At 56.7% G+C, this 26487-nt stretch overlaps 2 protein-coding genes across 2 annotated transcripts in view; one reads left to right on the forward strand and one right to left on the reverse strand.

The window, feature by feature from the left end:
* Positions 1–107: 107 nt before the first annotated feature.
* Positions 108–4106, forward strand: LRRC14B (leucine rich repeat containing 14B). Its single transcript, XM_061572005.1, has 2 exons — positions 108–1270; positions 2475–4106. Exons 1-2 carry the CDS (start codon positions 336–338, stop codon positions 3112–3114), a joined length of 1575 nt encoding a protein of 524 aa, XP_061427989.1. The 5' UTR covers positions 108–335; the 3' UTR covers positions 3115–4106.
* Positions 4107–4850: 744 nt separating this feature from the next.
* Positions 4851–26487, reverse strand: part of LOC133354847 (sphingomyelin phosphodiesterase 5-like) — a 36937-nt gene continuing 15300 nt past the window's right edge. The window contains exons 2-8 of the mRNA XM_061572000.1: positions 21499–22870; positions 19589–19664; positions 19130–19279; positions 18614–18703; positions 9546–9609; positions 9055–9202; positions 4851–8684 (exon numbers count right to left, since the gene is read on the reverse strand). Coding sequence (XP_061427984.1) covers positions 8586–8684; positions 9055–9202; positions 9546–9609; positions 18614–18703; positions 19130–19279; positions 19589–19664; positions 21499–22740 — 1869 coding nt within the window. The 5' untranslated portion in view covers positions 22741–22870 and the 3' untranslated portion in view covers positions 4851–8585. The remainder of the gene's footprint in view (positions 8685–9054; positions 9203–9545; positions 9610–18613; positions 18704–19129; positions 19280–19588; positions 19665–21498; positions 22871–26487) is intronic.

The raw sequence follows: 26487 nt of genomic DNA on the forward strand, positions 1-26487 counted from the left end.
GAAGCAAGCTACCGATCCACTGTTGCCAGCTGCATTCCCCGCAGTTGCGCAGATATTCATCGTCCACTGGTACGCTAACCTTGGAGCACGCCAACACCGGATCGTCTGTCCACAGACACCCCGCACTCCCACTGGCCCCTCGTCCCGTGCCGTGGCCAATGTGAAGTTGCTGTGTAAACACTCGACAGCTGCAGACAGCGGCAGCGCTCTCCATCACGCGCCCCGCTATAAATACTTGCCGCTAACTTTAGCCGCATCTGTGCAGACGGTCACCTGACCATCGCGCGAGTGCGTTAAGACCGGCTTGCTCCTGCGAGGGCAACACAGTTTCCAGTATGACGGCCCAGGGTGCGGCCACGATGAAGTCGCTGCGGTTCGCGAGCGCTCGGGTGCTGCTGCGACACGAAACGGACGCGCGTCTCGTGCTGCCGCAGGTGTCGCACGACCTCTACCCTCTCCTCTTCAAGCTGTCCTTCCTGGAGGAGCAACCGGAAGCGTTGCGCCTCATCGTGCGCCACTGGCCGCTGCCAATACTGAGCGTGGGCCATCTGCTGGGCCGCACGCCCGACTGGGAGCAGGACCTGCGCCAGCGCACGTGCCGCCTGTGCCTGCAGGCGCTGCTGGACGGCCTCTGCGACTACGTGCGGGACGACCGCAGCGGCCCCGCGGAGACTCCGGTGCGCTACGGGAGGCCGTTGCGCCTCGTCGACCTCACGGGGCTGCGCGACGCGGAGACGCAGGAGTGCGAGTGCGGCGCCGGCATGGGCCGCTGGGCTCGCACGGAGGCCCTGGCGCGGGCGTGCGTGGAGGCTCAACGGGAGGAGCGGGAAGCGGGCGCCCTGGCTCGACACGTCGAGGTGCTGGCCAGCGCGTTCGTGACGCAGCGCAACTACGGCGTCGTGATGGACGCCCTGCGAGCGCGCGGCACGGGGCCGCTGGCGCTCCGGTGCGTGGAGCTCCGAGCCGACAGCCTGCCGTGCGACAAGATTTTCGAGCTGCTTGGCGCGGTCGACCTGCCCGTGCTGTGCCGTCTGGACTTGGTCCACAATGTGCGGATGAGCCCGGGCCAGCTCGAGGACCTGCTCATGGACTTCCCGATGCCGGCCCTGCGCGCCATCACCTTCCCGACGCGCGTCGTCGACGTGAACCTCCACGAGGCGGACGACCCTCACCTTGACGCGCTGGCGCTCGGCCTCGCCGGCCTGCCCCTCCTGCAGGAGCTCAACCTGCCCTTCTCCATTCTCACGGGACACCTGCGCCAGCTGCTCAGGTAGGCGCTCGCCCCGCGTGAGCTCGGGATTCGGGGTTGTACGCATGTACGTGTGTTGAACTTCTTTCGCACCGTACGTAGCCGACCGTGCTAATCGGAGGTGCGGGTGAAGGACTACAAACACAAAAAGCAGTTATTCAGACTCTGTCTTCTCGACAGACCTGTTCTTCACCTGAGGACGGTTGCTTGCGTTGTGGCCGAAACGTCGTGAGAATTATTTTATTACGTTGTATTTTTATTACTTTATTATTTCCATTCTACGTGACTTTACCGAAAGAACCAAGAAGATGAATCCCTGCAGTCACGAAAGCTTTAAATCGAAATTTAACAGTGACATCAGTTTACGGTTTTTTCGGTTAACGTTTCGCCTCCCGTAGAACCCCCATGGTTTTGACGAACGTTAAAATGTTCACGGTATGTTTACGTTATGCACACGGGTGCCAATTTCGGCCAATCCGAGCGCTCGTAAGTTGGCTGAGCATGCCCTCGGCCAATCAGCGACGCCCATTTATGGGCTTTTAGACTTCGTCTAACTTTGTTTACATAACGCTTTCTGTTTTGGCAGTGGAAACAGCTCTCTTGCAGACACAGTGATTTTTATTCACAACATAGCCCACGATCAAGATACAAAACAAATGTGACATTGCATCTCAATCACAAATCACTGCACCGACACCACCACGCTGTTAAAGAGCAGCTCAACTAACGCAAACGATCATTGGGCTGTTTCTATTTTAAATTGACGAGCTTCATCATCATTTGCGAACTTCAGGGTTATTCGAAGTGCAATAGCCCATTCCGGGTGATGTGGCGGGAAGGGAGTTCAACGTTTTAAGGTCGCACTTCTTTCATTGAAATGCGTCGAGCATTCTTGCATCACATGTATCCGTGAAAACCTCACAGAGTCTCAAGACTTTTTTTTTTCCCGAAGGGTCCTTCCAAGTTTTTTTTTTCTCATAATATGGGGCGACAATTACTGCTGTGTGTCATCCCAACTGAGTCATCTGCAGTGTAATTTTTCAGTCACATTGTACGCGTGTTATTTATCTGTGCAATGTTGCGTCGCGTCACGCCCCGTCATTGCAACCTCCAATTAGCGCGGTTGACCGTACGGTGCGAAAGAAGTTCAACGTACGTACATCGTATCTTGTCGCCGTGTCTCACTTTCGCGTCTCGTTGTCTCGGCCGCGTGGCACCAGCGCAGCGCCCTGCAGGCCCCGCTGCGCGTGCTCGACCTGTCGGGGTGCGAGCTCAACCACGTCGACCTGGCGTATCTGGCCAACAGCGAGCACGCCGTGGCTCTCGAGGACCTCGACCTGAGCGGCCACAGCCTCCCGACCCTCTACCCGGCCACCTTCTTCAAGCTGCTGCACCGCGCGGCGCTCACGCTGCGCTCGCTGCGCCTCGAGGAGTGCGACGTGCGCGACCGGCACGTCGCTCTCGTTCTCGTCGCGCTCGGCCCCTGCCAGCGCCTGCAGCGCCTCGCCCTCATGGGCAACCCCATGTCGCGCCTGGGCCTCAGGCGGCTGTTCGCGTGGCTCGCCGGCTACCCGACGCTCCGCGTCATCGAGTACCCGGTGCCCACCGACTGCTTCCCGGCGGGCACCGAGTTCCCGCCGTCGGACGAAGCCCTCGAGGCGCACGACCGGCAGAAGCTGCGCGAGGTGCAGGGGGAGCTGGAGGCCATCCTGGTCGAGGCCAAGCGCGGCGACATCGCCACGTCGGCGCCGCTCTACGGCAGCTTCGACTCGGACGTCCGCGAGACGGGCGCGGAGGTGGGCGCCTTCATGATCAGCGCCTTCCAGAGCTCCCTGCAGGGCTTCCTCGACTCGCTCAAGAGATAGGGTGGGGGGCGCGGCGATGGGAGATGCGGATCGGGGGCCCACGGGGCTGGCGGGCCGAGTTTGGAGGGTGCCCATGAGCCTGGATAGTTGCTCGGACGGGCGGCCATCGCGCACCGCCGACAGGGAACTGCAGGCTGCTGCGGGGGCTACGTCGTGGGCAGCAGAGGGCGGTGCAGCAGAATCCGGCGTTGTACTGCACTTCTGTGCGCCTGCATCTCTGCTCCCCGCCTTGGCCAGCCAGCGCTGACCAGCGTATGGTCAAGTGGTTTCCATGAGCCGTACGGTGCGGGGAAGCCCTCATCCAGCAGTGGATTGGCAGAAGGGCTTTGCATGCACAGTACATGCAAACGGCGGCAACGGCAGAAGAAGCAGCCGTGGGTTTTCTGCCTGCAGCTGTGCTTGCGCGGAAATGAGATGTAGTGAAAATGAAATCTGCGAGTGCTGTAAATGTTCACTTGACTTGTCGTGGTCTTGATGGTGAAAGTGTTCATTTAAAAAAAAAACTGTATATTTGATGGATTAGGATTCTGATGGATGGGTATTAGTGCTGATATACCTGTGATATACTTGGGTTAGAGTTAAGGGTTTTTATTGACCAAAGTTACAAGAATACACATTTATAATCGAAGTTTTTGTAGATGATTACACATGTGGTTGGTTACCAACGAGAATCGTGATGCAAGGAGATTGATGATGATGATTTCTACCAGGTGCACTTTATATTTGTTAATATTTTTTTAGGATGTAAATAGGCTTCAACGTAATGTTTTTGCATTGTAGTCATTGTGATTTGGTTGCTGCCCGTGGCATCATGGTTTGCAACACTGGACTTGCGATCCAGGGTGCACCGGTTAGACTCCCATCTCCCGGCATAGAAGCTATAACAATGGTGGAAGTTTCTTAAATCCCCCCCATCTCGATCCATCCGATAGTAGAAATGGACACACCACGGTGAAACAATCGGTAGGTCAAATTTAGATTTAAAGCTTTCGTGACTGCAGGGATTCATATTCTTGGTTCTTTCGGTAAAGTCACGTAGAAGGGAAATAATAAAATAGAGCAATATTGTTTTATAGTTTTATTGTTTTATTATTTCCCTTCTACGTGACTTTACCGAAAGAACTCCCAACTCTTACAAAACGCCTGGCCAGGATGGAAGAGTCGGCTAAAATACCCTCTGGAGGGGCACTCTATTGCTCCCTCTAGAGGAGGCCTTGCCACCAGTGGTGGCACGAAAATGAAATTGCAGGAGTGCACCTTTACCTTTTTACCTATCGGCGTTGGGATTGCCCTGTAGATGTGAAACTCGGTCAACCCAGGTGTGCGTTCCTCACACGAGGCCAATGGTGAAGGGCCATGCCTCGCTACGCGAACGAGGATGGCTACAATGCGACCCTGTGACCCAGGTTGCTTCACATCACTTTCGTTTTATTTCATTAACACCTGCCAACACCTGCAATCGGCAATTGTGCCGACGCTTATATACGAACACAGAGTGAAAATTAGAAACCAACACGGCAAGGTGAAGCATATTCGCTGTGACGTGAGAAACGGAGATAGGTATCGCTGTAAAATAAAAATGTACAGATGGCAAATGTCTCGATGGCGAGGTCTTACATCGGTTCACTCGCCTTGGTGGTGCTTATTTAGATCAAAGAGTTTTGCAAGAGAGTCTCAAAACGACTGGGACTGGTCTACGGGGTAATAGATTTCGTTTGTTCGGTGTTTGGCGAGATGGTTTTCCCAGAAGGAGGACAAAGTTCCGATGTTTTCAAGGTTCTTGTCCTTCCCTGCTCAGAGAATCACTGGGGGTGTGACTGAACTCCTTTGTAAACAACACAATAATAATTTCAACTTTATAATACGCTCCACAGTATTCACTCACTAAAGTAGACATGGAATAACTCGGAGGCACGAGGAACCACAGACCAGCAAGGGAGTGACGTGATGGACAAGTTCAAACAATATCCTGAGCTTTCAGTCCTCTGTATATGAAGGAGTTATTTTCCAATTAATGCGCGTTTACAGGTGTCTTCACAAATCTTCCTCCAAAATGAAGCCAAGCTCTAGTTGATGGAATTTACAAAATATCACAATGTTCCAGGGCCCTTTGATAATAAGTCCTGAGGCTCGGTGAGATGTCCTGGGTAAACAGTTGGCATTATCATATTCGCGACTAAGCCACATGCTCATTTAGGATGAAACCATTTATTTTTGCAAACCATAAAACATTACAGAATGTAAACTTAACAAAAAGAATATATGTTTTGCCCAAATACCATGCCCTTTATTTTACACTTTCATCCCAAAAGTTTTTGCTCGTAGCTTCTTACACCTCGACCGTAATAGCGAGTTCAGTCACCGGTTCCGCCCAAAAGTCCCCATAACACAAAGCGAGCTCAAAGCTGCCCAGAGCCGCCCCGAGCGCCCGTGGGCCTCGCTGCAAACGGCCCAGCCCAGTCCACAATGGCACCTCGGTCAGCAGCTCCTCCAAAAACGGGACGCGTTTTATTTTTTTGGCAACGAGAGGTTCACAACGGCCAGCAGCCGCCACTCGCCAGCATGCAACATGAACCACCCCCACCCCTCCCCCCTGCCGGTGAAACAGACCCACGCGGCATCACTTGCTTCGGCTCGTTACGCTTGGCCACATGCGGAGGGCGTTGAGGCGTTTCGCTGCTTTGGTTTGGACGTTGGATCTCTAGATCCTCGACCTTGTACACCTTCACCACAAGCACACACGAGCCACGCCATCACGGGGCCTTCCCGGTACACGTGGTGTTCCACTGGCTATTTGCAGAGCCAAGACGAACCAAATCTGCGATAGGCCAGCATCGCAAAAACCTCCGAATCTAACTTGGGGGGGGGGGGGGGGCACGGCAAGGCCATGGGCAGAGCTAACAACACGTTTGTTGTATGTGATGTCAGTCGGTACACTGTGAGGAAACGGCGTCGCCACGGCATTTGTGTGGATCTCTCGACTCGCTCGTCATGTGCGACGTCAGCGGCACGGCTCTGCTCTGCATCTGCAGTGGAAAAAAACCAAACCCAGGGCTTTCTGAGCCGTGCTGGGTTGGCTCGGCACAGCTCGGATGTACCGGTGGGAAAGGGATATGAGCGAGAGCGGCCGGTTAGCTCGGTCCGTCAAATTTAATAAAATTAATTTAAACAACAAGAGGGGTCTCCGTCCATGCCACCATAAAATAACGATCCTCGGATTCTCGAGGCCAAAAAAACAACTCTCCCGAGGATTTCACGGCAACTTAAAACAAAACAAAAATCACAACACATTCAAAGATAAAACTTAAAAATGTTAACTCCTTAAAATCGCGGCAGGCAAAAATCCACTTCTTAATATAAGTGCAAGAACGGCATTCAAGGCGGTTCCACACCATGCAGGGCCACCAGGTGGCTCTACTGGCTGGTTCACACCAAGCAGCAGCGCAAGCAGCACCAACCCACACGGGAGCTACCGCGGGCCACAGTCACCCCTCCTCCTACATCGCGGGCACAGACTGGCCCACCATCACGGCTCACGAGGCTTCCTTACGACTGTAAACTGTTAAAGCTGACCGCGCGGCTGCTGGCCTGTTTCTATGTCGACACATGGCCCTGTAGAAGCATAGGGAAGCAGGGATGCCTCGACAGCCATGCGATCGCATCCACCCTCTCAGGCATCATTCAGTAACTCCCATGCACGCGCAGGAACTCACACCGCGTCCCTTTTAGGCGATTTTGCAAGACCACCGCTTCTCAACGTCACCGCGGCGCCCCGAGCGTACTGCCACTCGCCATCCGTGCACCTAAACGCTGCCGCAGCAGCCCCCCACCCCCGCGAAAGTGGAATGTAAATTGCACTCGCGCGAGATTGCATTAAGGTTATTGGGGCTGGCGGGAAGATACGTATAAGTGTGTACGCATAAACTAAAATATCCGACGACGATATCAAATTCTGCAAGAAAGGAGCGGCTTTTAAGAGACGCCGTAACCACGGTGGCCCCTCGTCCCTTTCCGCCAAACCGCCCACCGCCAGCACCATCATCGGCACTGGATGGCTCACCAAAAAAAACATAAAACCAGACTCGGGGGAGAGAGCTTAATCCGCCGTAATCCCGGACACGGGTTATGGCGCGTTGCCTCGGAGTGACCCCAAACACGAGCTGACCCGGTGGAAGTCCTCGCGGCTCGAACAGCTGTCGCCGGGGGCCGCGAGCCTTGGAGTCGCGCGCCGCGGTTCCCACTCTCGACGCCAACCTTGAGGTTTGAGAAATGTGCGACCGCACGCGTGCGCGTACGTGTGTGCGCGCCTCATTGCCGTCAAAATATATTGGCTTTGTCCGTCTCATCCTAAGCTACGACTACGAAATAAACAAAGGCGTTCAATCTTCTGAGCAAAGCGTCCACGACGATGGACTGCCAGCGGTTAGTTGCAGCCAAAAACAACAAAAAGCTAAAATTTCCGTGTCCGTATCAAACCGCATCGACTCGGGTGTCAGTCCGTAAGAAAGCGACACTCGCGTGCGAAAGCGGGCAGCCAACGTCGCCACCATCCAGGAAACGGCTCCACGAGGAGGGGACGGCGCTCCCTATGCCGCTCGGGGTAGAAAACGATGCGACGTCGCCCGCAGCCTCCTTTGGCGCCCAGAATTTTCATTTACTGGCCACATCGAAAACTCTCCCGGCGATGAGCGCGACGCTAATTGGATTGGAGCAGCATCTGAACGATTTCGCGATTCGTTTTTTTTTCGTCCAGTGGGACCGAGTAATACGAGAACCGCAGTACTCCCCCCACAGTTTACAACAGCCGAGAGCGCTACCGCCACCGGGATTGATTTTTTAGCTGTAGATTAAAGCCGATTCATCGACTCGAGGTTATGAGAGACACTTCTATCGTGACAGGTCTTTTTTTACATTCGTGCTGTTCCATTCCCCCTGTACCGTTCCCCATTCTGCTGTAACATGCACCAATGCCCACTTTATCGAGGGCAATATTAGCACGTAAAATAAAAACCGATTCATTTGATCGTTTACTCAAGCCCCTTTAAATATGGCGGCCGCCGCCGATCCCGCCTCAAAATCCCCCACGAGCCACCAAGCAGCGCGAACCCCACCGCCGAAGATGCCTCACCCATCACCTCCCGTCCAGTGGCACACGTGGGGCACAGAGGTGAGACCTTTTTTTGTTCCTAGCTATTTCCATCACACGCGATCTGCCGACAAATCGATCACGGCGGCGTACTCGGATAGGCCAGCCAAAGTTCATCTGCGAGAGCGTTTCCCGTGACGACGGGGAGGTGCAGCTGTCGATAGCGAAACGTACGCAGGTCGGTCGGTCAGACTGAGGCCACAGGCCTCGGCCTAGGTCAGCTCAAGGGCTGCACCGCGGCGCGGGATTCCTCCTCGGTTTGTGCCGCACGCCGAGAGTCGCCCTCGCATGCCGCACGGCGACGCAGGATCCGACGCAGGATGCTCTAGGGCTCCTGGCGGGCGGAGATGCGGATCTTCATCGAGATGGGGATGTGGTCGGAGAGGCCGGCGAGCTGCGTGATGAAGGTGAATTCCTCCACCTCCTGCATGGAGCACCAGAAGCAGCGCGGTCAGAAGCAGCGAGCGCCTCGGTCGCCGGTGTCCCCCATACCACCCCCGCCCCCACCCATAGCCTTGCTGCCCCTATGCCTAAGGTTGAAGATGTCAGCCGGATGCAGGCAACCACACGCCTTCCTCTGCACACGAATAACTCTCTGTGTCATTAAACCTCTGTCCAGTGGCAGGTCCTCAGCTCAAACTCCCCCCCTCTTCCCGTCCTATTTGAGCTTTCTTCTTCCTCCACTGAACGGTCTCCCCGCCCTCCTTCCTCCAACTCGCCAAGCAGAATCGTTCTCTCTCTCAACCCCCCCCCCCCCCCCCCATTAAAGAATCAGTGACGGGCCCGGCTCTCACCAGCGTGCTGAGCGGGGTGGTGTGCTCCTGGCAGTGGAGCAGGTAGTCGATGCGGCGCCCGTTGGCCGGCACCAACTCCGGAGGATCTTTCGAGTTGAACGGCAGCAGAACGATGTACTCCCGCCGGCTCTCCTCGTTCTCCAGCACCCTGGGCACGGACGCACAGGATTGTGGGTAGGCACGGCACAAATAACTCTGGGTACCGTGCGCACTGCATTGTGGGTCGTGGCGGTCGGTGCCAGTCGGTGAAGGCGGGCAGCAAGTGAGGTATAAGAGACTGTACTGCCCACCATATCACACCGCAGCCTAACAAGCTGGCATGCACGGGGGGCACCCATCCGAGCAAATGCTATCCAGGCTCAACCCTGCATAGCTTCCAAGACCAGGCGCATTCCTGGGTCCTTGGTGACTTGGTCATCAGCACACAGCACACGACGATACTCTGCAGGGTACGGACACACGAAACTCTCTGCCCCGACACGTTCACTCACTTCTGCAGGCTCTCGGGGTGCGACACCTTCTCCTTGTGAAGCTTTAGCCAGTGCAGCAGCGTTCCTGCGGCAGACGCACGAACGCACAATCAAACGGAGACACGAGGATGCACAAGACTCTTGGGAAGAATGATAGCCTCACGCACCAAAGCTCGGGCACGTCTCTCGCTCTCCGAGCCCGGCCCTTGTGCTCCTCGCGCTTCCCTCTCGGAGATCGGAAGCTCGGCCGTAACGGGGAGCCACGAGAGGGAGCGACGGTAGCGCGTCGCGGAGACGTCGGTGTGTGGGGGATGGCCACGGCCGCCTCCTCCGCACCAAACGCACGTCACTCTCACAGGCTCCAAGTGTGCAGGCGGTGTAACTGCACAGGGGCCCACGGGCTGGAGGGGCACGGGCACCAGGCTAAGGATAAAAGGGGAGAAGTTGTAAAGAGGGCCCTCATTTTGAGTTTTTTGCGCCAGGGCTGATGCCAACCACGTGGCACCACTGCTCTAAGCTGTGCCCTTTATTTATTTTTTGCTTTATTCCAATGCAGCTGTTTATACCAAGGCCGGGAAACAAAATAATGCCACGACACGCCAGGGCCTGTTTTCCACACGTACATCACCTGGCTTGCCACGTGCATCCACGCAAATTGGTAAAGGTTTCCTCCACGCGGAGTTAATTCCATCCGTCACGCATTAATGAGGCCAATCTGGCAAAACGCGGCCGTCTTCCATTACAAGGGCAATCGGCGCATTGGGGGATTCGCAAGCGGAAAAACTCAAACCGTTCGTGAAACAAAGAAAAATGCACAACAGGCGACGTTTCAAGCAATGGTCATACTTCGTCGCACATAAATAGAGAGGTCAGGGAGATAGAGTAGATACGAGTCGGAGAATGTGCTCTATACTGTTTTGGAAAGATGACTGTCGCCTATATTACATGTTTTTCCTTTGAAAGCAGCGTTTTTGGTGAAAGCGCTGAGATTTTTGTGCAATCCAAAGGCCGCCGCTTCGATCTCGCCTGCCTCGACAGTCAACGGCCGTGTTTATTCACCACTGCTGCCGCCCCCCCCCCCCCCCCCCCCCCCCGAGGCAGCCACTGCAGCTTCATCTCTGGTGATTCCTGGCCAAACGCGGGCGAGGAGGGACGCGGGTGGTGCCAATGGATATGGGGCCGAAGCCGGCCGAGACATCGCGGGGCTGAAAGGCCTCCAAATCACAAAATTGCACATCCCTGGGGAAGCCTCAAACGGAGCGCTTTGGCTGAATGCATTCCCGTTTTGAATACCCCTGGGAGAAAGAACCCCTTTACAATCCGATAATGCAGCGGCAGCAGCAGCAGCGGGGAGGGCGTCTGCCGAGCGGGGCGGTGGTGGCTCCCGTCGCCGGGAGAGGAACAAATGCCTCCCCTCATCGCAAAATTACTCAACACGATTCGGAGCTAGCGCGGGAACCTCCCCGTGCCCGCGCGTCCGTAATAACAACTGCGGTTGCGATCGAGCACGTTCGGAACCCGCGAGCCTGTCACGAAAGTGCTCTGTCGTTGCCTTGCCAGTACACAAGGCAACGACAGAGCGGAGGGTCTGGTCTGCCAGTAAGGGGCGCTGCGTGGTTTACCCCGTGAATTGACTCTGCGGGGGGGCACATTTTTTTCATGTGGCAAAATTGTCAGTCAATGACGTGAACGGGATGTTTTAACGTCAACCGGCAGATATTTATGGTCGATACGCTCGGTGGTTCTCGATGCGCCCATGTGGACGAGGGGCGGCCGCCGGGCCTCGAACGCCGAACGTTCCGCGAGCGAGCAAGTGACCCTGTGACGCGCTCGGCAAGAGGAACCGTCGGCGGACCACGCGGCGTATTTAATGAGTCCGTGTCTCCCGCGCGAGAGTGGCCTTTCCCCTAACTGCGTGTTGCGGGTCGCTCCCGCTTCAACCTCGGCCTCAACCGCGGGGGAGGGAATTTCCTTCATCGGCTCTCTATCAGGGAAATGAAGACGAGCGACGCTGACGGACGCCGCCGGCGGCGGCGGGAGTGCACGGCGGCCCACGCCGCGGGTCACAGGCACTGTGCCGCGTTCATTTTGCAAAACCGCCGAGTGGTGCCATTACCGGGCCCCGGGTCTCGGGAGAGGCAGACCAATTACCGCGCCAACTCACCCGCCTCCCTAACGGGAGAGCGGGCGTCACACGTCACCTACAACATGTGCAGCACCACCACCACCACCGCACACTGACATGACACACTCACACCAGCACCATCACACATACACACATCACCACGAAACACACAGAGATCACTACAGGACACACACAGAGCCTCAGCACACATACATATAAACACACCGTCACGACACATGCACAGGCAAAGATAAATATCCCCCATATAGCCTGAACAGACTGTAGGGGCAAGTGCTGTTAGCGAGTAGGACCTATTAAGGCCGGCACGGCACACACGAGGGGGTGGGTGGCCAGCACCACGCCCGGCCGCCTTCGTTTCCCGAGTGGGGATGTTTACACACCTCACTAGGAACTCATTTGAGGCCGAGTCGACCTAAGGGAGGCCCAGGACCGGTTCAGATAATCGTCACTGTGGGAATCAAACTCGGGTCGTCGAGGTTGTAGCGCAGCACACTAACCACTGCGCTACAGCTCCCCAGGCACACCCATCACACACACACCACACCAGACACACACACACCAGACACACATCACACACCAGACACACATCACACACACACCACACACACACAACACACACACACACAACACACACACACACCAGACACACACACACACCAGACTCACAACACACACACACCACACACACACACCAGGCACATCACACACACACCACCACTGCACCCCAAGCTCATCCTCTGTTGATCATTGTCCGGCACCGATTTGCGCTCGCGCATCCTGCCCACACCCACCAACCTCGACTCCCGCATCGAGCGCAATCTTCATGCGAAAATCAACACAGCGCCTTGCCCCAATACAAAAATCATTCACGCGCACACGTACAAACGCGCTCGCACACACACACAGACTGCCTGCTCAATAATCATGCTAGATTGCATTTGATAAGGGGATTAGCTCCATCGCAATTTTCCCCGAGACCAAATATTAGACATTGTTCATTTTCCACGCGTGGGTCCACGCGTCTCACGCGCTCCCAAAGAGCGACTGTTCGAGCCACCGCGTCCGCGGCGCCGGCTCCGAGGTTCGCCATCGCCAGGCCATCGCCAGGCCACCGCCAGACCATCACCAGGCGTTTCTAATGACCGCCGTGACGGCAGCACGAACCCCAGGGGCGCCGGTGCTCTGGGTCGCGCCGCCGAGCGTCCTCTCTCCTTCATCGGGAGACTGGCGCCAGCACGCACAAGACAAAGACAAACATCCCCCGTGTAGCCTTAAACTTTTGGGGCAAGTGCTCTTAGCGAGCAGCTATGAAGGTCGGCACAGCACACGAGGGGGTGGGTGGCCAACACCACGCCCGGCCGCCTTTGTCTCCCCAGTGGCGATGTTTACACATTGCACCAGGTACTCATGTGAGGCTGAGTGGGCCTAGGGGAGGACCAGGACCGGTTCAGATAATCGTCACCGGTGTTGACCGTGAGCAGGATTCGCACCCGGGTCGCCAGGTTTCATAGCGCAGCGTAGAGCTAACCACTACACCACCGCTGCCCGCACGCGTGCGCCAGGGCCGGCTGAACGCACTCCGCCGCTCGATCGCAGCTGCAGTCGTCTGCGCGCAGACGCTGAGAGCAGCCTTCGGGTTAAATACGCACTCAATCAATCTCGCCCTTCCGTGGCGGCACCGGCAGAAGCGCGGAGCCTCGCGAGGACCAAACAACAGCTCGGCATCTCGTCAACCAACAGGGGCTTAACGGCGGCTCGCAGCGCCGGCGAAAGTTACAAAACGCCGTCGGCGGAGTTTTACCGCTGTTCGCATTCGCCGCGCGCGCGCCGAACAAAAACGGGGATTTTTGTTTGTGCTCGGAAACTAATCAGGGGCCGATTTCTTTGTCTTGTTTCTCCGCTTCCCTCGGGGAAGGAGGTACAGAGGCGCCCGCAACCGCCGCCCCAAAGTCGACAGCGGCAGGGGTTCGCGCAAATGAGTGCTTTTCAAATGAAAAGTGCAAATTAATTTTATAGCAAAAATAAAAAATAACCTAAAAAAAGCCATGAGCAACAAAACTAATCAGAAAAACAACCACCACCACCACCACCCACGCTCACCAGCAACGTGGGCGGAGCGCCGACGCAGCTGCGCCAAGAACCCAGCCACCCCAGTTCAATTCCCGCGGTGGCCAACATCACTGGCGAGTGCGAGGTCGATCTGAGCCAGCCCGGTCCACTCCCCCCCTCCCATCCTTTACCAAGCTGCACTGACCAGTGTGGGGAAGTATCGCGCAACAACCCCCACGACCGGCACACAAACATCAGGAGGTCATAGGTCGCACAAAAGTCACCATCAACCCTATGGTCAGAATGACCCCTGATTCATCTCTCACTGCAAACCACCTCCGCCCAGCCCCCCCCCCCCCCCCCCGTGCTCTCCCCCTCCAACCGCTTTGCTCTCCCGGGCGACAAGTGCGGCCTCATCATTCTCCGTTCCCTTTTCACCTCTGGTTGCCACACGGCACCCCACACGGCACCCCGCCCGCCGCCCGCCGAGAGAACGGCGCGCACGGTTCGCGCTGCGGGTGCCCACGGCCGGTTTTCGTTTTCATCTAAAAATTCGCGTGCGTCTTCGCCGCTCGTTAATAAGGTCCCCCCCACCCACATCTCTCCCCGTAACCTCCGGCTTACCCCGCTACTTCTCTTCCCTCCCTCTCCCCTCTTCCTCCATACAAGCCGGGGACCCCCCAGCCACCCCCCACAATGTTTGTTTCCACATCCCCTCCCCTCGCCCCACATTACATCTACAAAACGATTGCTCTACGGACTCGACTATTGTTTTTTTTACGTGAATGAGGCAATAGATTCTCCCCCCCCCCCCCCCTCCGGGGTTGACTGTTCCCCCGCTTAAACAGACCGAACGATTTGGGTGCATAGCCCTGGCGGCTACTGCCACGGGCCTCCGTTGTTGTGTACAACAAAAACCGTTCGGTTCACGGCGACGATACCGGACACCGCGCTGCACTTGGTATCCCCTTTAAATGACGGCGCCGCGACCGCCGCTTGCGATCCCCGCTGGGGGCCGCCCCAATTACAAACCCCACGTAGATGTACCACAGCGCGCTCGGTGCGTGACGCGTCCATCTGACTCGCACGCCACATGACCGGGATGCTGCTGCTGCGGTGTGTAATGGTTAGTAGCACACCGGGTTTGCGATCCAGAGGTCGCCGGTTCAATTCCATCTCCACGGCGCGACAGCTGCGACGATTGGGCCAAGTTTTTCCCGAATTCCACCCGGCCACTGTCCACCCAGTGATATCAATGGGTGCAGCACCATTAGCCGGTCAGCAGGTCACGTGTGGTGGGGTAAAATGTGGGTAAAAGCCACCACGTCTCCCAAAACGTCCGTCCAGCATGGAAGAGTAGACCAAAAATACCCTCCCCAGAGGGATGCCCTGGACCTCTCTCTCTAGCAGAGGCTCCTTCCGCCAGTGTTGGCAGGGAGCGAGCGAGCGACTGCGGGGGCTGCACCTTTGCCGATCGTTAAAAGCTGCCAAACGATCGCGCATGCCGAAGCCGAAGCCACGGCGCGGCGAGACGCCGCCGGCGAGCCGCCGCCGGCGAGCTGCTCACGCGGAGGCCCAGAGAGAAGCCCGGGAGGCGGGCGGCAGACCATTAGCGCCCCCCCCCCCCCCCCCCGCTACGTGGTGAGCCGTTGCGAGCCTCGGTTAAACTCCGCAGAGACGCTTATGAGACATTCGCTCAGCTCCCCCCCCGGAACTGCACTAGAGTTATATCGCGGCAAATCGCAGAACGTTATGGGTTCATTGCTCAAGTCATTTATCGTTTGAATGGTGAACTTAAAACGTAAGGTTTCTTGGCCAATGCTCGCACAAACCAAGCGGTGCTTTGTTCCACCACCAAACATTGCTCACGCAATAACGAGCAATCCCACGATCACGTGACGTCACTTCGGGGGCGAAAACAAGGAGACGGATAATCATTTCATGAAATTGGGAATGACCATCCCACAGATATGGTGGCAGTTAACAAGAGCTACATAAGTATTGCGAGAATAAAACAATCTGTCGAGTTATATTATCCAATAACGAGCGAAGGTCTTTTTGTAATACGACCTAACGTCCGTGTCCATTGGCCTGCGTGCCATTCCGAGCAAATGCATATTGAGCCCAGCGGGCATTTATTTGAACGATAAAACTCGGCCTCATCAGCAGGGGCGGTCATTATTCACCAAAATGACGCTGGGCGAAAGCCCTCCATGAACACTCTGGTGTGCGTTCATCGCAGTACCGCAAACCAAATAATTTATTTTTTGTTATATAGTTATCTTGGGGAGAATTTTGGCGCAGTGGTTAGAGCACTCCGCTGTAGCATCAACCCCGGCCACAGGAGGAGCCAGTGGTGGGGTTGGGGAGGCAAGTGCCCCCCCAATGATCCGATCAAAATCGCTCATTTCGATCGGATCATTGGGGTTTATTAGTAATAAATCGGCATTTTGCGACCCCCACTACCATTGTGTAGCATATTATTATAGGACAATAGTCTGAGTCCATAATTGGCAATAAGTAACAGCAAAGCAGTTATAAGCAACTCACAGAATTGTGCGCAGTTGCGTATACAGTACACGACTTCCCTGAAGGCATCACACACCTTCAGCGAGCGCGATGCCGATCACACAACGCGGTTCGAATTCGACCCTCGATCGATGGCTGCGCCATCGCCGCACACGCGTCGAATAAAAAGCAAGGGACAAGTCCTTACGTACTAACAACTCCTTACTCACTAACAACTCCTCTATCATTTTGCATTGCTCGAGGGGTTGCCCCCCCGAGCTGAAAATCCTGGCTCCGCGCCATTGGCCCCGACTATCCTTAGGGGCGAGTGATAACCTAACCTGCCCTGAGGACCTGCCTTTCACCAAATGACCAGCGTGGTGAAGTATGGCGTCGGGTGGCATTTATCCAGCAGTGTGTTGACAAAAGACACTCAGACGTCATTCTTAATGTTGCTATCGTCAACAACAGCGACGAGCTTCAGTGTTATGTTTAATTATTGATATTCGCACTCACGCAAAACAAAGACAAAGATCCCCCCCGTAGAGCCTTGAGCAGGCTGTTGGGACAAGTGCTTTTAAACGACCATCTATGAAGGCCGGAACGGCACACGAGAGAGCGGATGGGCCAGCACCACGCCTGACCGCCTTTGTCTCCCCAGTGGCAATGTTCACACATCGCACCAGGTACCGCTTTGAGGTCGAGTCGACCTAGGGGAGGCCCAGAATCGGTTCAGATAATCGTCATCGGTTTTGGCCGTGATGACGCCGGGTTCGTAACACGGCGCGCTCACCGCTGCACCACCGCTCCCGCCCTCGCGCACGCACGCACGGCGCAAACCGACACAGAGTCAGAGCGGCAGGAGGCCGTCACGTGGTGTTTGGCAGCCGCTACGCACGCACCGGCGACCGTAGGTCATCTCGGCACCGCTCGGCACCGCCGTCGAAACGTACAGAGGAGGCCACACAACGCGAGCTCATTCCGCACGACTCCCTGCAGCGTGGAAACACGGAGGTCGTAACGCACGACTTGGGGGGCGGGCGGGCAGGTGGGCGGGCGGGCAGGTGGGCGGGTGGGCGGGGCACATCGACGGTCCCGCACGACCCTCGTTACGGTTTCCCCGTGCCGCGGCAGCACCCGCGGAGACCGCCGCCGCCGCGCGAGTGGCACGTGGCAGCGAACCCCCCCCGGGGGGGAGCAGGCAAGGGGTAAATTGATGCCGAGTCGCCTCGACGGTCCCCAAAGCACAATTACGCCGAGTCATCCCGTGAGCTGCAACGATGCGCCGAGTCGTCAAAATCGCCTCACCGAGCGGAATCACGACGGAGCCATCGAGTCGCTCGACAGAGCTGAAATTACGATGGGCCGTTAAGTTGTCCCACCGGGCGCAAGGATGCCGAGTCGTCAAATAAACCCGCCGCGCCTCGCGATCCTGCACCGCCGTCTCCGTCCGCAGCGGCGGATCTCGCGCCAAGCGGTCCAAGTCGTCCCACGAGCAGCGGATACGCGGGCGCGCGGATTCGCCTGGCTCCGTGCGTGAGCAGTGACACGGACCGTGCGTTTGTGATGGCACGCGGGACGCGGGCAGGCCGCAAGAGCCGACCGCCGCCGAGCTTAAACAGCGGGCTTCATCAATTGGCAGCCCACGGGACAGGCGTGGCTCACGAAGGGCTCTTGGATATGAGAGATACGAGCCGCCGGGATATAACGCGAGAGAGAGATTCGTGAAATGAGAGAGAGACATGAATGAGGGACGGAGACGAGAGAGCTGCAGACGAGAGACGCTGATCGGTGGTCTCGTGCGGAGGTGTAAACGACGCCAAGCGGCATCAAAACATTTGCGGGTGTAACATATACGACTTCACGTGGCATGCCATTGTATTGTGCGGCCTACGGGTGAAAATATCGTTGAATGATCCGACTTCAGAGGTCGCCACCGTGTTTTGTTTGCAATGCGAGACACGCACGTTTGGGTTTTACCCCCGCCCAGTAGGATTTCCCGGTTGGGCTGTACGGCTCTCCGACGTTTTGGGTCCTCATGTCCTTACGGTGGTTTGGTGTTGAGTTGTAATAGAGGTTTTTGGGATAGATCACGTAAATATATAAATGTGTCGTTAAAACCCGCCACCACCCGACACAGCCAACTCCTAAGGGTTGACACGTAAACAGAACGTGGCCAATTCGTTACTAGTACAGCACTAGTGTGTAGTGTAGTGTATAGTGTAGTATACTAGTACAGCACACCGGTGTGTTGGAGAGCCAAGCCACAACATTTACAATCTGTGAGTATGACGTTTCGCCAGTAATTACAACCAGCTTCATCAGGCGGCAGGCAGATTTGTGTCGGGTTGTGTTGAGCTCCCCCTTTGGGGAGCGCGGCACGCACCGACCGTCCACGGCTTGTCCCGCCCGGGCGCCAGGCGGCACGGGTCCGTGTAGTGCGAGAAGAGGCGGTGCTGCTGTTCCTTGCGGTCATCTGGAGCCACATGCACACACACACACACGCATTACACATACACACGAGGATTACACAGACACGCATTACACATACACACTCGCAGTACACACACACACATACGCATTACAGACACACACACGCATTACATATACACACTCGTATTACACACACACGCATTACACGCACACACACACGCATTACACGCACACACACACACTACACGCACACGCACACGCATTACACGCACACACACGCATTACACGCACATGCATTACACACACACACACACATGCATTACACACACACATTACACCATGCATTACACACACACACGCATTACACACACACGCATTACAAAGACTTTACACCGAGATGGGGCTGCCGCCAGCGGGCTCCTCCACCCCCTCCACCTCCCCCCCCCAACGGCACCACCAAACCACCAACCTTCGGAGGAGTTGTCGAAGTTGAAGTCCCCGCACAGGACGTCGAAGACGACCAGGTCCTGCGGGCGCGCCGGGTCCGACGTCGCCTCCACGAACTCCTCCTTCCACTCCAGCAGCCGGTCCAGCTGCTCGCAGCGGATGTCAGCGTCCTCTGCGCACGCGGCACACACTCGTGAGGAACCCACCCATGCCCACACGTGTCCACCCATGCCCACCCACATGCGCCCACCCACGCCCATGCCCACCCATGCCCTCACGCGCCCACCCATGTCCACCCATGCCCAAGCCCACTCACGCACGCCCACACGCGCCCAGCCTTGCCCACCTGCCTACACTTGACAGGAGTCTCCAGAAAACGAGTCTTCAGACTCAAGTGAGGCATTGATGGGTGAACAAGTGCAGGAGTAATAATACAATTATAATAGAATCCAAACGACCCTCGCGATTTCGGCTAGGTTACCTTCCAGGGCTTGCAGATGCGTAGAGGCGATGTATCCCACAATCCTCTGGTCCTGCGCAGTGCTTCCCACGTGCACCTGAGGGTGACACCACAAGAAGCACGCGCTTGGTTATGTGTTTTGTACATTTGTTTGGGACATTACACAAGGCCTCACCCATCACGCAATGGGAATGTGGACTTTCCACCGCTGGCTCGGAATTTAAACAGGAGACGACCGCCAAACGCCTCGACGCTCGTGTTGAGCCCAATGAGCTGTCATTTCCTTTTTCAGAGGCAACCTCGCCACGCATGATAGCTCACACTGAAGTGGCTCATGTCATCACAAGTGATCCACACGCATGTTCCCTAACTATGGTTGGCAAACACCAGAGGATCCAGGGGAACATTCGAATTCCAAACGTACGGGCATCAGGGGTCGGATTCGACACCAACGACCTCCCGCATAGCAGGCGACAGATATATTAATCTCACCACCACGGTGACCATTTCTTCAGATCTTGGAAAATAAGCAGGTACAGGTGTTCCAAGCTGCTGCTGCTGCTGCTGCTGCTGCTGCGCTACATTTCGAGCAGAGGGTCCGGCCAAGTTTTCGCAGTCGATGTGATTGATGTTGCTACGTGTGATCCTAATTGAGTACTTTGCAGAAAAGAAAGAGATGTTTTGGCCAATACCAATTCTAAATGCCTTGTATGGGTTTCATTAGTTCTAGGAGGAGACCGGAGAACCCGGCGAAAATCCACGCAGAACAGAGGGAGAACATACAAACTCCCCTCGCAGACAGACACTCGGGTTGGGAATCAAACCCCACCGGGCCTTCTTCCTGCGAGACACAAGTGTCACCACTTTGCCACTCTACCGCAGGGATATCTCATAGCTGGAAATGAGCAAACCTAAGTACGGTGCAGTCAAAACCTAGAATTCCAGGGGGGTGGGGGGGGAGCCACCCAACCAACCCAACATTGCTTGCGTGGCTCTGCCCAGAATCGACTCCCCCCCCCCCCCCCCCGGGGCAGTGTGGGGCCTCCCCCGTGTGCCAGCAGCGTGCTGTTTAATCACACCGCTTCATAAATTCATGAGCAGTGACCCAGGAGCCTGGCTGGAGGCACTCAATCCCATCAGCGCTGCACGGGCAACGCAGCAAAGTAATAAACCAACATGACTAGGATTGATCACAAGGCTGGGGGAGGAAAAATGACGCTGCCCAAAACACACCATCGTAATTAAACAGCAGTGAGAGTCCATAATGGAGGTGGGTTTTTGTTTGGCCTTTTGGGATATAATGTCCAGTGATGTGAGAATGGATGGGGAGTTAAGCCGCCAACCGTCTCGGTTTGGACAGGACAGTCTCAGTGGTTTCAAAAAGTGTGACCCAATCTCAAACCCCTCAACCCCCCCACACCCCCGCCACCCCACTTCTCCAAAACTCTTGTGAAAACTGGGATTTTATACCCGATTTTAAATGTTCTGGCTACCCGAGTAGTGGGCGGGGCTAACTGAGCAGTGGGCGGGGCTAACAAAATAGTGGGTGGGAGCTACCAGAGCAGTGGGCGTACCTTGCAGATTTGGGCGGTGACTATCCACAGTAGGCAGAGCCAACAACAAGAGTGATGAGCGAATCCCCTTGCTGTGCGGGGCGGGCCAAGCGAGTTCTAGTGGGCGTGGCTATGAAAGAGTGGGCGGAGCTAACGGGAACGGGCTCCCGCTTAGCACGCATCCAACGTCGAGCCCACCAGAAATGCAGGTAACTTTACTGGGATAGTAGTGGCGAGGGGGCATCGATCAACGCGTGGTGAGCCACGCAGACACTACCGCGGCGGCAAACTCTGCCGCCACAATTTGCGAGCGACGGCGAATCCGATGCCGGCCCGCAAACCCCCCACCAATGTTCGCCGCCACCCCGCCTCCCTCACCTTGGCGAAGAGGACGCCCTTGGCGGCGAGGATGTCCTCCTTCCGTCCGTTGGGGTAGCAGTGGTAGGCGGCGTCCAGGATGGGGAAGCGGCTGGCGAGGAAGAGGCCGCTGTTGAAAAACTTGAACTGGCAGCCGTGGAAGGCGTAGACGCCCACGTCCGACAGGATGTAGGGGAAGCAGGGGTGCAGCTGCTCGCACAGGTTCGCCGCCGCCCGCTTGTCGAACACCTCCTGCAGGCACAGGAAGTCGAGGTCCGCGGGGAAGAACGGCGCCACCTCGCTGTAGATCTCCTCGCCGGTCTTGCTCGCCCGCTTGCGCGAGGCCTTCGCCATCCTCTCCGACAGGAGGTTGGCGCAGGCGGCGGAGCGGTCGTTGTTCGCCTGCGCGTCCCTGCGCCCGTCCTCCGGCGGCGCCGCCTCCGTCCCGTTGGTCATCGCGTCCCCGTCCCCAAACTCGATTTTGACGCTGCAGGAATCCTCCTTGCCCTTCTCCCCACCGCCGCCACCAGTCCTGTCGTCTTCGGGCGTCTCCCTGTCGATGTACTGGATGTCTTCCCGGCTGCCCTGCTGCGCTCCGCCGCGCTTCTGCCCGCCCTGCTGCGCCGACGTGTGCGACTGCAGGGACGTCGTGCGTCTCAGCGCCCCGTACATGGAGCCGCCGCCACCGTGCTGCTCCGAGTCCAGAAGGCTCGTGTTGCTCTCCGACGTGTCGGTGGGCGAGTCCACCAGGATGCGGATGGGCGGGCGGCCCACCCCGTTGCGGATGCGAAGCCCCATCTCGCGGGACCGCCGCTGGGTGTGCGACAGGTTGCTGAAGCGCGCAAGCGAGTCGGGCAGCAGGCACACGTTGGCCGACGCGAACGAGAAGCTGCGTCCGCCCTGCCGCAGCAGGTCGGTCAGCGGCGGCCGCTGCCTGCTGGCCTGCCGATCCTTGCCGCCGTGGAAGGAGGAATACGCGTACGGCCGCCGCGCCGACTGCAGGGGCAACCACACGAGGAAGCCGAGCAGCGCGAAGGGCAGCGAGAGCAGGAACGCGAGGAAGACCGCGGGCACCAGCACGCACAGGTAGAGCGGGCGCAGGTAGCAGGCGTCCTGGGCGCGCTCCTCGCGCTCCTTGCTGGTGGAGACGCAGATGGCGATGAGCCGGTCGGCGAGCCAGTAGGCGGGGAACACGAGGGCCCAGGCGGCCGCGTGCAGGCCGCGGCAGCACGCGTTGGGGAACGGCGAGCGGTGCAGCACCATGGTGGCGGCCGCCGGTTCCAGCGGCCGGTTCCAGCGGCCCTCCTCCTCCGCCCACTAGACACCGCGGGGGTGGGGGGGCCGTGCGGCGAGTGTGGCACTACCAGGCATCATGATGCCAAGCAGAGCTCGCCTGTACGCACACACACGCACACCACATGCCTATAATAGAATAATTATACCTACATGACTTTACCGAAAGAACCAACGAGTAATAATAGCATAGGCTGGAAAACTGTACGTGCCACGCAACACACATGTAAGAAGCGCACAACTATGGCAGTATTTTCGCGAGATATGACGAGGTGTTTTAACATCCTACCACCTGTATTAACATCCTAAAACCTGTATTAACCAGTGACGTGCGGTGAAGTCAATGGCTGGGGAGGCACTGGCTCATGTCAGAGCCAGATTCACACAATGAGGGGGGCGTGTCCTCACTGAGGGGGCGTGTCCTCACTGAGGGAGCGTGTTAGACACGTCCCCCTCAGTGAGGCAGATGTGATAGCTGCCTCTCCTGGTGCGTTTTCATTGCAGTTTAACGACGAGACCAGTGAGCCTAAATATCTTTATACACACACGTGAAATAAGTTACCTGGAGTATGGAAGGCGAGGACATGAAATGGGGTCTACAAACATCACATTGGTGACACACTGAGATAGTAGTAGGCACGCGCTTATTGCCCGCGCTCCATCCAGTTACTGAGGGGTTGCGCAATCAGAGGGGAGGCTGAGCTTGTCGCTGCCTCACCTCTCGTCTCTTCCTGTATTTGCAGCGGAGCTCCGCAAATTTGGCGATTTTGACAATAAAAATGATTGGAATCGTACAGAAATTACATTTATAACACAGATCAGTGGAAAAATCCTATATTTTTTTTTGTAACGGCTATTTTCATTGGAGTATGACATGTGAGGCTCTGCCTCTCCTTGCCTCTCCTGACTGCACGTCCCTGGTATTAACATCTTAACACCTGTATTATTGGCAGAAAGGGTCAAGAATTTATTTTTCATCATGAAGCACATAGCCTCTGTGTGCATTCTGCAAAAACCATCAGTATTTCCTGCAGAGGTGCATTGTGGTCCTCTTGTCACCGTTAAGACAAACTTGAGCAGATGTGACCGGCGGCAGATGCGCGGATACGGCAGACGCGGCTCACAAAGTCCGCCCCTGCCCCCCAGCGGGGGGGTGGGGGTGTCCAATTACCGGGTGACGTGGGTTGTGACAGTCTGTTGTGGCTGGGGACACTGGGAGGCTCCCAGTCGCGGGTGCGACACGCGGGCGTCTGTCGCCCACATGAAGGTTTCCGCAGTTGTGCTGCCGCATGTCGCTCTCTCTCCACCCCACCCCCCCTGTGTTTTAGCCTTTTTTTGCCACTTTGTGTCGTTTTGGCACGATGTTTCCGACGCTTCGCTCCACACAGCTGGAGGCTTCTTCAGGAAGGGAATGTTGGGTACCCTGCCGAACAGCGTGCGGTGCATCCCGAGAGCACGCGCCGGGGAGCGAACGTCTAGCCCGAACATTTACGGACACGGAACGCAAATAATAATAACATTCGTGCAAAACTGGCCACAATTAGTTCAAAATTAGGAAACATTCCCAGGGCCATCCCCATATCTCAAAGTCTTTGAATGTAATGAGTGCGCTCTGGAAAAAGAAAGTCGTGAATAAGTAAAAAAAAAAGCCTTTACGCTGAAAGAGCGCAGCTTTGCCAAACACGCTCCACTTTAATTGCGCGAGTGCCGGCCGTCAGGCAGCCCGAGAAAATAAATCGCTCTTACGATGAGATTAACAGCACGGCCGGCACGAGTGGCACCTCCCCGGCCCGAACGCGACGGTCCGGGCCGCACGCGGACCGGAACGGTCCGAGCGGCCGTGAAGTTAGAGCACCGTCGTCCTCTGGACGGACTTTGGCGGCCGCGCCTGGGCGCTTTGTCGGCGAGCCGCGTGCATGGCGAGCGGGCGCGAGGCTGCCTGCTGACCGCGCGACGCTCGCGACTCAATCGTCCCATGGACTGCTGTGGCTGCAGAGAGGACCGTCATTCCCCGTCGTCATCGTCGTCGTCATCGGCACGGTCGTCGTCAGTCGCTAGGAGGGGGTTGTTTGACCGTACTTCATCAAGTCGCTCAGTGCGGGCTGTCACCTGGTTCAAATTAAACTTGACGAACGAAGGATTTTTCACCGCCGGCGATGCAATTTCGATGTTGGTATCACATCACCAAGTACTCCTGCTGCCACTCCCCACACCCCCACAGCTAGCACTAATGCCACATTGTACAACGCACTGACCGCATCTTGTGGCACTGCTATCTGCTGTGCCGCATTCTCAGCCTGGATTTGACGGAGAGGTACCTGGCATTTCACCCCCACTGCATCCCCCCTCCCCCCCAGCAACCACCACACACATTGGGGCAGAAATCCAGGTCCGTCACAGACTAAAGTAGGTGGCGTGCAACTTGGAGGCACGGCCATAGCAAGACTGGGTACGTTGGACGTGGTGTGCCGCCGTTTGTGGCGATGTTTTCCGGCTGAAATTAAACCCCCCGATGCCGCTGCTCACAATCGACGAACGGAACGATCGCGGCTCTTCCAGTAAAACATCACAGAACCGCACGCGTGCGCACGCACCCACCACACGCGGCGAGCGTCTGGCTAGCGGCGCCGTTTCATTCGTATTAAATAAGGCAGCCCCGTAGCACGGAAAGAGACACACGCTTGGAATTACACCGACGGACAGAAAGAGGAACGTGTGGATCAGAGAGCATACGGACGTTTAAGCCATCGCATAGACTGGCAACAAAAAGTGGGCATGGGCAGGATACGTTGCTCGAAGGTGTGAGAGCCGGCGGTCGAGACGAACAACCGGGGTGGCAGGCAGAAGAGGCAGTGCGCCCCAGAGGTAGTCCACCACGGAGATGGAGCCACGAGATGAGTTCGCGCGCGGGCGCTAGGCGGCCTGCGAGAGACGAGGAACGCTTTGGGAGGCCGTCGTCCAGCGGCAGTGGACAGATCGCGGCCGATGGCGACTGAGATGGGGGAAGCACGTAGCGGTTCAGGCCGTGGGCTCAGCGGCGCGGGCCTACAGGGAGTGCCGTGCGGCCCCATAATCTACGGCACGCACGCGGCCCACATGCGGCCCACACGCGGCCCACTACCTCACGTCGTATGGCCCGTGGGCACGATTGGCACCAAAACGATAATCATCCATCGCTCTAGCACTAATCGGGTACTAGACGGGGGGGGGGGGCGTATGTTGACGAGGCGACAGTAGTGCGTGACTTATTTTACAGTGCTCGGTGACTCCTGCCACTGCAAGGGCTTCACCGTATAGCGCGGCTTTACACACAAGACGCTGCGATTGGGCCGTTAGCAGATTAAACGCCGCACAATTGAGTGTGCGCAAGTCCCCATGGGGAAGATCATCTAAAGAGCATTCATCACTGCCGCGTCAGGGCCGCTTCAATCCGGCCGGTGAAAAAGCAGCAGACAATCGATGAAACCTCCTCCTCCTCCCCTCCTCCAATTTTGTAGATAATTCACTTCCACGCCCATCCATAAAGCCCAGCCCTCAGTAAACACACACATTTCTGTCACGCACGCTTGGAGTTACATTGAGAAACGAAACAGGAACACATTGTATAATATAATAATCATTATTTCAGCTTGCGACGTGCCGCCGTAACGCAGTAATAGCTCGCTCTAGAAGAGAGAGAACGACTCGGAGGCTGGACCACAGACAGGCGACAAGGCA

Source organism: Lethenteron reissneri, chromosome 49, assembly GCF_015708825.2.
Source record: "Lethenteron reissneri isolate LAM-NWPU_2019-01 chromosome 49, ASM1570882v1, whole genome shotgun sequence".
In the NCBI taxonomy this organism is placed as follows: domain Eukaryota; kingdom Metazoa; phylum Chordata; class Hyperoartia; order Petromyzontiformes; family Petromyzontidae; genus Lethenteron; species Lethenteron reissneri.

Bases quoted from the DNA above. Each gene is read 5' to 3' on its own strand.
- LRRC14B (XM_061572005.1), top strand. From the start codon at position 336: ATGACGGCCCAGGGTGCGGCCACGATGAAGTCGCTGCGGTTCGCGAGC. The intron at 1,271-2,474 runs GTAGGCGCTCGC...GCACCAGCGCAG, and splicing joins CACCTGCGCCAGCTGCTCAG to CGCCCTGCAGGCCCCGCTGC.